At 43.3% G+C, this 13270-nt stretch overlaps 1 protein-coding gene across 1 annotated transcript; it reads right to left on the bottom strand.

Moving 5' to 3' along the window:
- Window positions 1-522: 522 nt before the first annotated feature.
- Window positions 523-1704, bottom strand: FSHB (follicle stimulating hormone subunit beta). Its single transcript, XM_028707300.2, has 2 exons — window positions 1488-1704; window positions 523-980 (listed from the first exon to the last, which is right to left on the bottom strand). Exons 1-2 carry the CDS (start codon window positions 1644-1646, stop codon window positions 744-746), a joined length of 396 nt encoding a protein of 131 aa, XP_028563133.1. The 5' UTR covers window positions 1647-1704; the 3' UTR covers window positions 523-743.
- Between the last annotated feature and the right edge of the window lie 11566 nt (window positions 1705-13270).

Genomic DNA, 13270 nt, shown 5'->3' with positions numbered 1-13270 from the left:
TCTGCCGTAGTTGAAACAAAATAAAAAAAATAAAAAATAAAAAAAATCCTTCCAGTAGCATCTTAGAGACCAACTAAGTTTGTTATTGGTATGAGCGTTCGTGTGCACGCACACTTCTTCAGATACAGCAATTTTTTTATTTTGTTTCGAAAGAGAAGCTGGCACTTGAAGAGAGAATTGGAAAGAGTGGAGGATGTGTCGGGAGCAGACTGTGAAGGAACTGTGCTTTGAAAGACACAGGCGAAAACACTTTTTGCTTAAGATGTCACAGTGAAGCCATTGAAAGTGAATGCAACAGGTTGTATTCTTTGCACACATACTTAAAAAAAGAGAAAGTTGGCAGGATAGTACAATCACATCTTATGCAGGGGATCAGTTCCAAAAGTTCTGCATATACATGAAAATGTGTATACTCAAGTCCTTGGAACCACCCCCATACGAGCATCCTTAGCCTTCCGGAGGCAGAGCACTGAATGCCCCCTCCCCCCACAAACAAGGCATAGAGCTTTAAAACTCTTTCTGTACCAGGTCTGCTCGTGTTACCCGGCACGAAAAGCTCTTCTAAGTTCTCTGCCTTGCATTTGACTTGGGCATTTTCAAGCGGCTGGCCTTGAACCATGCAAGACTGAAAGAACACAAGTTAAACGCTCATAAGATGCAACCGTACTGTAATATCTGCACACATTGCCCCTTTCCCCGACATTCATTACTGTACAGTTTTTGCAAGATGAGAAAGACAAGCCTCACTCGCTGGTCTCATATTTATCATACGAGCAATAATTCGGGTCCAAGCCTCTCCGGGTGCAGTCGGTGACGTCAGTGTTGCAGGTTCCGCAGTGACATCCTGTTGCCACTGGGTAGGAATAAAACGATTCTTCATGACCAGGACAGCCTGGGATCTTGATAGTTTCGTACACAACTGACTTGAATGTGCAGATGTTCTGGACGTATCTCATTGCTAGGTTCTGATCAATTAGATCCTAATCATGACATAAAAAAGAGAGTCTGAATGTTAAATCCACATCCCACCAACGGCCTTTTAGCAGTGTCTAACCATGACTTTCTTTGATTTTGAAAAACCCTACCGAAACCCAAATTAAGGTGATTGATTATGTTCTTCCCTGACTTCAGTGATCTTTGGACAGCTTGTTAAACTAAAATCAATTCCTATTTTAAGACCTATCAAATCTGAAACATTTGTTACAAGACTAGCTGTCCTAGTTCTGTATCAAGTGGGTGACATTGCTCTATAACAAAATAGGAAACCATATATAAACTGGAACAAATTCCTTTGTGTGCAGAATTTCTTCTTTGAGCAAACAATAAAGTGCTTACTGCCTTGAACATAAGCTATGTTCACTGAGAATATAGAAGTCAACAACCTGTTCAATGCAATCTGATGCGGAAGAAGTCCTTAAATGTACACGTTACCTTCATGTGAACAAATCATACAAATGCATATACTTATTAACCTGTTGGCTCCTCACCTTTGTTAAGCAGTAGCCAGAGCACCATGTTGTGTTCACGCTGATGCAGAAACCACACTCTTCCTTCTCCAGTGCTATTGTGATATTGGACAGCTGGCAGTAATTGCAGCAAACAGTTTGCCAGAAAAGCAACACGACAAAGAAATTAATCGGCTTCATCCTGTAGTGCAAAGCAGAGGGGTCTTGGAGTACACTGAGACTTACAATTCAACATATCTTTAGAAGCAGACAATATTACCATTCTTCCCATGCTGATACAAAGGCAAGCTTTTAAAAAGAAAGGATAGTGGTACGTATGCATACATTCATAGAGTAAAGTCAGCAAAACAGTGCTAAGGTTATTGTCAGAGGATAAGAGATTTGTTCAGCAGAATGAAGTCTTAATCCAGTTACACTTGAGAGAAAATAATGAAAAAATGAAAAAAGGCATTTCTGCTGAATAGAAAGATATCTCAATTGCTCTTACAAATAAGCTCTGGAAACTTTTACATTCTTAAAAAACCCCCCAAACCAAACAAAACAGAATAAATGTATTTAAAAAGGCAGAGAAGATTCCTTTTTAAATGGCTTTTTTCAAAAAAAGTTCTACAAAGACCTTACCATTTCTGAAACAGTGTTAATTAAGAATCTGTTGAAAAGTTACCTGTCTTAGACTTGCCTTGCTGGAATTATGGTAGCTGTAAAGAGCGGAAAGCCTTCCGTTGCCCTTTTATACAAAATTAGATGCAACAGACACCTTGGAGGATTTGTGGGGTATTAAGACAACTGGCATCAGGTTACACCCTGATGAAAAAGAACAAATTTGTAGCCAGACGCGTGGGCGAAACCTTGCAAAATGAAGGCCATGGGTTTTACTGGTGTTTTCAATAGTACCTGTTTTAAAATGTCACCAGAAAGCCTTGGCTTGGGGCTGGTTTACGTATTGTACTAGGAGTCCTATTAGCAACGTCACTTGGCAGTTCGGAAATAACTGGACAAGGTCACACAATGGATGGAGAGCTTTATACAGGTGTATCACTCCCCCATCTGCAGGGAATTCCTTTCTAATTTCTATGGTTTGCCCGTGATTAAAAGTGGTATGCATAAATGTAGGGTTCCATCCTTAGTATGATTGCTAAAAAACAGATCTCATGCAAACAGCATTGAGCTAAAGAGACCAATAGGGTCTGTCTCAGTATCTTCTTAAGTCTCAACAAAAATTTCCATCCAGGCTTCAAAAACATGGATCTTAAAATCAATCAGGGGTGGGAACTTGTTCAATGTGGTAGGCTGGATCAACAGCTGCCCCATGCCTTGTGGGCCACTCTGACTGGCGTGTGGGACCACCTGTCTGTCAGCCGCCTGACATCACCATGACATCAGCTGATCTCCCCCCCCCCTTGCCATGCACTTTGAACTCAAGGTGCACTACAAGTGAAGATCCCAGCCAATCCAAGCAGGGCTTGAAGTCACTGCTGAACTGATTGATGGTGACCTCAAGTCCTACTTGGATCAGCTGCACTTCAAAGTTCCCGACCGGAAACTCCAGAATGTAGCTCGTTCCAAGAGGAGGGGGCTTCGGCAATATCTTTGTGCTGTTCTTTTGGCTTGGGAGGTCGCTCGGGAGGAACAATTTGCAGTGCGGAGGGGGGTGTTTCCGTTTGGTGGAAAATTAAATGACTCTGAATACAAGCCCCACTTGTCAGGGAACAATCAGGAGTACATTTTAAGAGTCCAAGTTGCTTCCTTAGCAGTCACATCTTTACTTGTCCGCACCCCACTTCAGTGAAAATATATATGAGGTGTGTATGGTCTATATTAAGGGACCGGGGTAGCGCCATGGGTTAAACCACAGAGCCTAGGACTTGCCGATCAGAAGGTCGGTGGTTCGAATCCCCGTGACGGGGTGAGCTCCTGTTGCTCTGTCCCTGCTCCTGCCAACCTAGCAGTTCGAAAGCACGTCAAAGTGCAAGTAGATAAAAAATAGGTACCGCTTGGTGTTTCCGTGCGCTGCTCTAGTTCGCCAGAAGCGGCTTAGTCATGCTGGCCACATGACCTGGAAGCTGTACGCCGGCTCCCTCGGCCAATAAAGTAAGATGAGTGCCACAACCCCAGAGTCGGTCACGACTGGACCTAATGGTCAGGGGTCCCTTTACCTTTTTATGGTCTATATTGAATTATGAATTATGGTCTGGAGGAGGCTCTTGAGAGTCCCATGGACTGCAAGAAGATCAAACCTATCCATTCTGAAGGAAATCAGCCCTGAGTGCTCACTGGAAGGACAGATCGTGAAGCTGAGGCTCCAATACTTTGGCCACCTCATGAGAAAAGAAGACTCCCTGGAAAAGACCCTGATGCTGGGAAAGATGGAGGGCACAAGGAGAAGGTGACAACAGAAGACGAGATGGTTGGACAGTGTTCTCGAAGCTACCAGCATGAGTCTAACCAAGCTGCGGGAGGCAGTGGAAGACAGGAGTGCCTGGCGTGCTCTGGTCCATGGGGTCACAAAGAGTCGGAAACGACTAAACGACTAAACAACAACAAATGGTGTATATTGAGAAGATATGTTTGGACCACAGCCATCAATACCAACAATTAAAAGGACGTCTACCTAAATAAGAAAGCATCAGAAGCAACCCATTGAGAAGAACGCCTTGATACTGAAATGAAGGGGACTCTTCATAAAAGTGACTGAACAGAAGCCACATGTCATAATGCTCTGCTTAAAAAATACCTAACTTACGAAGACAGAGGAAAGTAACGAAAACTAAACTATCTTCTACCCCTGCCTCACAGCAGACCTCTGCAAAAGTATCTGCAAAATCCTGACACAATCTTCCGAGAAGTACTGGGCAGTCTGCCTGCTAGACAGAAGAACCCCACCAGGCTGCTGTTAAACAAAATGATGCAGAACAAGAGTGTGTGTTCATGAGATAACAAACGGGCCTTTGGGGGGGGGGGAAGCTATAGCTAGTTCTAATATATGCTGGACTTGGTCAAGGGAATCATTCCATATCATACCCTATGAGCCAAATGCAAAAAGGAGGTTGAGATGTTTTAACAAGGGCCATGGCTGAACTAAAACTTCCACTTCTGCACTGGGCAACCTTGCCAATAGAGAAGTTTTAGATTACCACCAGTGCTACACAATTGTGGGTTATTTCTCACAATGCTTCAACAAAACTCTACACAGTGGCTAGTGTTCCAACCTGGCTCAACTTATACCCCTGCTGTTTTTCCAGACATAAAATTAAAATGTGTTTAAACCTTTAAGCCACATTTGGATGTGTGGCTATGGAAGTCATTGCATGGCCCAGAGCCTTGTGACGACAAGGCAGACTCGATCACGTTTGTGATTTCCCCCCAATTTGATCATTTATTTCTAGACCAGTTTCCCAAAGGGTTGAATGCAACATGTTGATGGGATGGGAAGGTGGGGGGGGGGGGGAGGAAATAAAACCTAGGGGTTGAAAAGAGCCTAGGGTGCAAAATAAGTTTATAATTATAGTGTGAAAACTATGTTAAGAAGTATGAGCCTCAGAAGTTAAGAAGTATGAGCATTGCCCATCATCAAGCAGACCATTTCCACATATTTACCAGTTAACTGCATCTTTATAGCGGCAAAAAAAAAAAAAAAAAAAAAAAAAAAAAAAATGCAGGTCAACATAAAGATGTTCCAGAAGGTCTATTTCTTGGCTTTCAGTTGATTTGCGTTGTTTAGTTGTAGCCCTGCAGAGAATTGTGTCACTAGAGTATCACGAAAACTCTATAAAGGTAGCGGTTGTTGCTCTTGGCTGATGAGGTGATCTCACAATGTCAATGTTTTAACATTGACATTGACATTGAGTTGACTAATCACAGAAGCTATTGGATAAATCACCAGGCCTACTTCTTAATTGCTGGAAAGATTTGTTCCTTGTTTAGTTGCAGTTTTTGCAGCACATGTACAGCAATGCATTGTTTAAATCCACATAACCTTCATAATTTCCTACAATGGAAAAGGCTAGCAATGTGGATTCTGTCAGGGCTGCCAGCAGGGCACCTAATTAAACAAGCTTCTCTCAGTAATGGTCGGTGGAGGCCCAATTGGATACAGATGTCATTTAGATTAGTACATTCTTCAGAGCCATGGTGGATAAAAACCATGGTGGTTTAAAACATGTATTTCTTAGCTGGAAGTAAACCATCCCCATCTTTGGTCACATCTACGTCATACATTTAAAGCACATTTATACTGTTGCCTGCCACCCCAATTTCCGAGCATTATGAGATTCCAGGGGTTCCAGGTGCTTAACTAGGGTTCATGCTTCCTTTTGGAAACAAGGCACAATAAATATTGTGGTGTCTATATGAAATATGGTTTGTTTACACATCTACAACCTGAGCCTACAATAGAGGGGTTCACAGCATTAACACCCCAAGAGAATCTTGTTTCTTCCATCGCCATAGTCTTGGATGCAAACAGACATCAAGCATCGTAATCTGCCTCTCTGGCTTTCCAGCTTGCTACTTTACAGTGGGTGGTGCTGTGGTCTAAACCACAGAGCCTAGGGCTTGCCGATCAGAAGGTTGGTGGTTCGAATCCCTGCCACGGGGTGAGCTCCCATTGCTCGATCCCAGCTCCTGCCAACCTTGCAGTTCGAAAGCACGTCAAAGTGCAAGTAGATAAATAGGTACTGCTCCAGCGGGAAGGTAAACAGCGTTTCCATGCGCTGCTCTGGTTTCGCCAGAAGCGGCTTAGTCATGCTGGCCACATGATCCGGAAGCTGTACACCGGCTCCCTCGGCCAATAAAGTGAGATGAGCGCTGCAACGCCAGAGTCGTCCGCGACTGTACCTAATGGTCAGGGGTCCCTTTACCTTTACCCTTTACTTTGCTTCTAGGCCACATCACTCCTAACTCTAACCTCTCAACTCTCAACTCTGACTTTATCTGTCGAGAGAAACCCATTTGTCTTCTCATAGGAGCCCTTTGATTCTTTGTTCTCTTAATGGCCCATCTCTCAGGTGCAAGTCTGGCTATTTCCTGGAATTTGAAGGCTTGCTTAGCTTTTAACACTGGCTGTATCCAGGAATTAGAAAGGTCTGGCATCTATCTTAATACCCCAAGGCTTGATAATTCTAACACTTGCTGGGTCCAGGGATTATAGGCGTTCATGAAATACTACACAATGCAGTAAGGGTCCAAAGAAGTGCTCAACAATATGTTTGTGAAAGGCACAAAGTATCATAACCTCCTTTGATGTCCATTATGAAAGGCAGGTTTTTGGTTTTTTTAAGTGTATTGGTTGGGAATATGTCCTTTTCTGCTCTGCAGGATTCTCTCCCTCTCCCTACTAGATCCTTGAAACTCTTAATATTGACAAACCTGGTGGTGATACTTCTGTGTAGCTTTGACTATAACTTTTTTAGAATTGTGTCAGCATGTCACTATAGCTGAAGGTATTGTTAGATTTAAAATGCCTCCACATTCTTGTCTGTAATGCTATTAAATTGCACCACAACACCAGCTTTGACATCATTATTGGTGACAAAGTGATGAACCCCAAGTTGTTTAAACAGACTGCTTACAGACTTGCTTAGAAACTATTTACCATTATCTGTCTGGAGCATTCCAGACTTCTTTCTATCATGTCTGGGGGAAAAAAATCATTAAATCTCTGAATGCTATTCTCTGCCTGTTTTGTGTTTTAGAGTGTCAAGAGATACAGCCCAGGCACATTCAGACAGGATGTCTATGTCTGTTACAATGCACTTGAAGTCCTTGTTGTCATTAGAAAACTTGCTGTGTTTCCACAAAATCAGCTGGCCATTGTGTGTGCACTCCATAAACGTATGGCCTTGCTTCTTTTAAAATGGATTTGGTGCAGCCCGTGCAACTTGTAGGCATCCTAGTCTGAAAGTCATGTTTAGTTCTGATTTTTATGGCCTACTGACATCGGCCAAACCTATTTCCTCCAACCTCCCTTCTCCATGGCTTTTGAAACATCCTGTACAACACCTTGTGCCCAGTAGTGGTGTGTGCAGTGGGGTGGAGCTGACCCCCAAACACAGAGCTGGGGTGGCAGCAACATTTGGGCTGTGTGGGTTCACTGGTGGCAGAGTTCCAGAATGGTTTAACAATTAATCCTTCTCTCCTGGGAATGAGGGGATTGTCTCTCGCTGTGGGGAATAGGGGTCTCCTAACAACTTTTGTTGCTCGGTCCCAGCGCCTGCCAACCTAGCAGTTCGAAAGCACCCCCAGGTGCAAGTAGATAAATAGGGACCGCTTACCAGTGGGAAGGTAAATGGCGTTCCGTGTGCTGTGCTGGCTCGCCAGATGCAGCTTGTCACGCTGGCCACATGACCCGGAAGTGTCTCCGGACAGCGCTGGCTCCCGGCCTACAGAGTGAGATGGGCGCACAACCCTAGAGTCTGGCAAGACTGGCCCGTACGGGCAGAGGTACCTTTATCTTTACCTTTAACAACTTTTGGCTTCCTTAACAAACTACAGTGCCCAGGATTCTTAGGGGGAAGCTATGCCCATTTAAAGTGGTACAATACTGATGTAAGGAAAATGAAGGAACATTTTTTCACCTCTGGTGGTCGTGTCCTAGAGTGAAGGCCTTCTGGGAGATGATATACAATGAGTTAAAAAAGGTGTTTAAGTACACCTTTACTAAGCAACCAGAGGCCTTCCTCCTGGGCATTGTCGGCCAGAGTGTGCAAAAAAAAGACAGAACATTTTTTATGTATGCAACAGCGGCAGCAAGGATACTGATCGCTAAGAATTGGAAGACTCAAAATCTACCCACTCTGGAAGAATGGCAGATGCAGCTGATGGACTATATGCAACTTGCTGAGATGACCGGCAGAATTCGAGACCTGGGAGAAGAAAGGATGGAAGAAGACTGGAAGAAATTTAAGACCTATTTACAAAAGTATTGTAATTTGACTGAATGTTGACCGGGATGTCAGAATAGAAACAATTGCCTACCACTAAATTAGATTTAAGATTAATCATATGTCAATGAACAAAATTAAGATTATGGACAAAATGATAATTTGCTTGGAAACAATTATATGATGATGTAAGTGTCTGCGGGAGGTGTGGGGGAGTCCAAAGTAATAATGGAAAGATGCTAAACAACTAATGCTGTTTTTATAATATGTTTTTGTATTGAAAAACCTTAATAAATATATATTTTAAAAAAAAAAAATAAAGCGGTACAATACTGTTTTATATTTATTGTGTTGATGGGGCTGGTGCTGCAAGAGTGAGAGGTCTGTAGCTCATTTTGTGGAGCCTTTGGGACCTTAAGCCTACTATTTCCTCTGTGGTTAAAAAAAAAAAGCTAAGTACAGTATTTTCAAGACTTTTCGCATCATCTTTGCTGGCTTGGCTTTGCCCAGCTTCCGCTGCAGTGCCACTGCTGCCCCCTGCGCTACACAATCACACCCCCTTATTACTGCTTGTGCACCCACAGCAGGGAGAGCCCACACAGCTGCTCCTAATCTCTGCTTCCAGGCAAAAGAGCTGCGATATGCTTCAATAGCCTTATTTCTGAGCAAGCGGTGAATACACACAGAGCCTTTTGTCTTGGAAACCTAATTGATACTAGGCTGCCTATTGTGTAAGGCTGCCGCATACTCTCAGGAATCAAATAATTCGCACCCCCACCTTTCTTCTGTAGTTCAGACCTCTCCCACTGCTTTTCACAGTACTGTATTGCTTTACAATGAAAGTCAGACAGATGCTGGTGCATTTAGTTTTCATTTACCCTTTCCTCACAGCAACATGGGTGCACTGTGCTCCTTCTCTGCAGTGTTGGCCCCCCTCTACACCATCCCTTCTAAGATCAATGAGGTTCCTCCCTAGAGAAACAGATGGTATATTTAAACTTGACACACAAGTTGAACATTTTTTATTGTTGAAACAAAATTTGAAAATTCCTTCCAGTAGCACCTTAGAGACCAACCAAGTTTGTTATTGGTATGAGGTTTTGTGTGCATGTACATTTCTTCAGATACACTGAAACAGAAGTCACCAGACCCTTATACAGTGGTGCCCCGCAAGACGAATGCCTTGCAAGACGAAAAACCTGCTAGACGAAATGGTTTTCCGTTTTTGAGTTGCTTCGCAAGACAAATTTCCCTATGGGCTTGCTTTGCAAGATGAAAACGTCCTGCGAGTCTTGCGATTTCCCCCCGCTTTTTTCTCCCTTTTTCTAAGCCGCTAAGCCGCTAATAGCCTTTTAGCCGCTAAGCCACTAAGCCTTTAATAGCCGCTAAACCGCTAAACCGCTAATAGCGCTAATCCGCTAAGCCGCTAATAGGGTTGCTTCGCAAGACGAAAAAACCGCTAGACGAAGAGACTCGCGGAACGGATTATTTTCGTCTTGCGAGGCACCACTGTATACAGTGGTACCTCAGGTTACATACGCTTCAGGTTACATGCGCTTCAGGTTACAGACTCTGCTAACCCAGTAATAGTGCTTCAGGTTAAGAACTTTGCTTCAGGATGAGAACAGAAATCATGCTCCGGCAGCGCGGCAGCAGCAGGAGGCCCCATTAGCTAAAGTGGTGCTTCAGGTTAAGAACAGTTTCAGGTTAAGTACAGACCTCTGGAACGAATTAAGTACTTAACCCGAGGTACCACTGTATAGTGAGAGGGTGGGGAGGGGTATTACTCAGAAGGGTGGTGGGAATGGGTGATTGGCTGATAGGTGTAGTAAACCTGTTGACGACTGTTAAGGACTGCAATTGGTCTTACAGGAAAAAGCAAGGGGTGAGATGGCTAAAAATAGCTGTATCATGTATAATGAGATAAGAATCCAATGTCTCTATTCAGACCAGGTCTCTCCATGGTTTTAAGTTTGGTAATAAGTTGCAATTCAGCAACTTCTCTTTCCAGTCTACAGTGGTACCTCGGGTTACATACGCTTCAGGTTACAGACTCTGCTAACCCAGAAACAGTATCTCAGGTTAAGAACTTTGCTTCAGGATGAGAACAGAAATCGTGCTCCGGTGGCGCAGCGGCAGCAGGAGGCCCCATTAGCTAAAGTGGTGCTTCAGGTTAAGGACAGTTTCGGGTTAAGAAAGGACCTCCGGAACGAATTAAGTACTTAATCCGAGGTACCACTGTATTTCTGAAATTCTTTTGTAACAAGACAGCTACTTTGAGATCTTGTATAGAATGTCCTGGGAGACTGAAGTGTTCTCCTACTGGTTTCTCTGTCTTGTGATTCCTGATATCTGATTTATGTCTGAATTTTTTTATTGTTATGCACCACCCTAGTCTCCAAGTGGTGAGAAACTCCAGGAGCTATAAGTGCTTAGCCAGGGTTCAGTTTCCTCAGAATGAAGGCCTGTGTAGACTGTGGTGTCTTTAGGTTACATGGTTTTACACACATATATGCAACCTGAGCATAGAATGGAGGGGCTCACCCATAAACAACCCCCCCCCCCCGATCTTGCTTCCCCTTTAGGCTTCCAGGGAAGCCTCAAAATCCAGCACAGAGCAGACATGTAGTTTTATTAGATATTGCTAAAGTTATTCTGCTTTGATGATAATAAGTTAAGTTCTATCAAAATATATGTGGTTTGAAGTATGTCAGCTCATCCTGTCTGGGGTCTTGTGATGTTTGCCAGTGTACGAGTCTGACAAAAGCGTGAGTCAGAGCCGTTGTTGTTGTTGTTGTTGTTAGAATTTATATATCGTCCTTTACCCGCAGGTCACAGGATAAAATCAGAATATAAAACCACAAAATACATAATCAAAATAAAAACAACAGCAACCCAATAACCCCCCCAACACATTTTAAAAGGACATAGGGTGTCAATCAACCCAGCTAAAAACAGTTCAAACACTAAAAATACACACACACAGACAGACACACAATTTAAAAGCAATTTAAAAGAAGAAACAGCGCTCTCTGCTGGGCAGCAGCAGTCCTTACGAAGCCTGTCAGCCCCCCCCCCCTTGGGCCCGGCGGAGAGAGGCAGGCGTGGGCCCTGAGGCTCTCAGCAGGGTGGTCATGAATTGCTGGAGCAACAAAGATACTTTGTACTGGTATATATTTTTATCTACAAACTGTATTGTGGATGGTGATTGATAAGACCCCCCCTCCCTAATACAGACCACTAAAACTAAAGATGAGAAAGTACAAGCCACTGTTGTGCTGGGAGAGGAAGACAGTCAATTAGCAATAATTAGAGGCTTAGACAGTGCCGAGGTTAATGTGGATAGCTTTGCAAAACTTGTACCTCCATGCCATGGCTGGCAGCAATCATTGGTTCCCACCTGGTTATGAGATTATTCTGAATAGAGTCACCTTTCCTAATTCTCACTAAATCTGTCATCTTAACTATTTTATTATATTCATGTGATTTACACACAGCAATTTTCCAGTCTTATTTTAATTTGGCTTCACTGTTTTTATGGCTCCAGAAGGAAACCAAACTGCAATAGTTTTGAAATAGCTAGAAAAGCTAGCCACACTATGTTGCAGTAGCAGGCTTGTAACTTTCATTATATACAGCAAGACACTGCGTTTGTTATTCAGGTAGTGTAAGTGCAAAAGCCTGTCGCAAAGTAATGCAATATCATTGCCAAATTCTTCAAACTTCATATCAGCTTTAAGTTCTTAGTAGATTAAAAACCAACTGTCCTGGGATTCATTTTGAGGCCTTTGAGATTTATTATTCATTCATTGCTTCATGTTTTAGGCCTTGTTAAACGGATATATTTCTGGGTAAATTGAATAGTGTCTGCATTTGAAAACCATTCCTCACTGAAAATGCGACTGAGGGCCTTTGCGTGGATGCACAGGGTGGAGTTGGTGAGAGGCTTTGTTAAATTCCCATGCAGTGCAGCAGAATGAAAGGTTCTTAGGCTAGATTTGGAACTCTATACAGTGCAGTGGTACTTTGGTTCTCAAACTTCATCCGTTCCAGAAGCCCGTTCCAAAACCAAGGCACACTTTCCCATAGAAAGTAATGCAAAATGGATTAATCCATTCAAGACATTTAAAAACAACCCCTTAAACATCAATTTAACATGAATTTTACTATCTAACAAGACCACTGATCCATAAAATGAAAGCAGTAAACAATGTACTGCAGTCACACAATCAATCAATCAATCAATCAATCAATCAGTAGCTGAACTGGGTTCCACACAGTCATAAAAACAGCCACAAAACCCCCCCATGCAAAATAAATAGCAAAAACTGATGGACCTCAGTGTAACACTCAAAACGGAAGTGTGGCACTCAAAACGGAAGTGTGGCACTGAAATCGGAAGCATAACACTCAAAATGGAGCACATTTGGCTTCTGAAAACAGCTCACAATCCAGAACACTTTTGGGTTTGCAGTGTTTGCATTCCAAGTTGTTTGAGTACCAAGGCGTTTGAGAACCAAGGTGCCACTGTACTCAGGAGAACCAGGGTGGCTCAGAGTGTATGATTTAGGAGGAGAAAGCTCATCCGTGAAATTCATTGGGTGGTTTTCGGCAAGTGACTGTCTCTGAGCACAGGGTTGTGCTCTTCACAGTCTCGGGTGGTGAGGATGTAATGAGATAATTTAGGGCTGGCCCAGAATGTTTTGCTGCTTAAGGCAAAACAAAAAATGGAAGCCACACCTAGCTGCCTCCTTTTCTGTGGCTGAGGCAGCTGGAGGTGGCCCAGGGAAGCTCCGATGTACTGAAGGCTGTGGGGGAGAAAAAAGGAGGCCAGAGAGGAGCAGGAAGAAGTGGTGGAGGTAAAAGGTGACAAGTGCAGGAGACAGCAAGAGGCATTCTTCTTGGAGCCCAGATATGGTGCCC

This window comes from Podarcis muralis, chromosome 1, assembly GCF_964188315.1.
Source record: "Podarcis muralis chromosome 1, rPodMur119.hap1.1, whole genome shotgun sequence".
Taxonomy (NCBI): domain Eukaryota; kingdom Metazoa; phylum Chordata; class Lepidosauria; order Squamata; family Lacertidae; genus Podarcis; species Podarcis muralis.
Note: the sequence above shows the minus strand (reverse complement) of the source record. Positions and strands in the feature narration are given on the sequence as shown.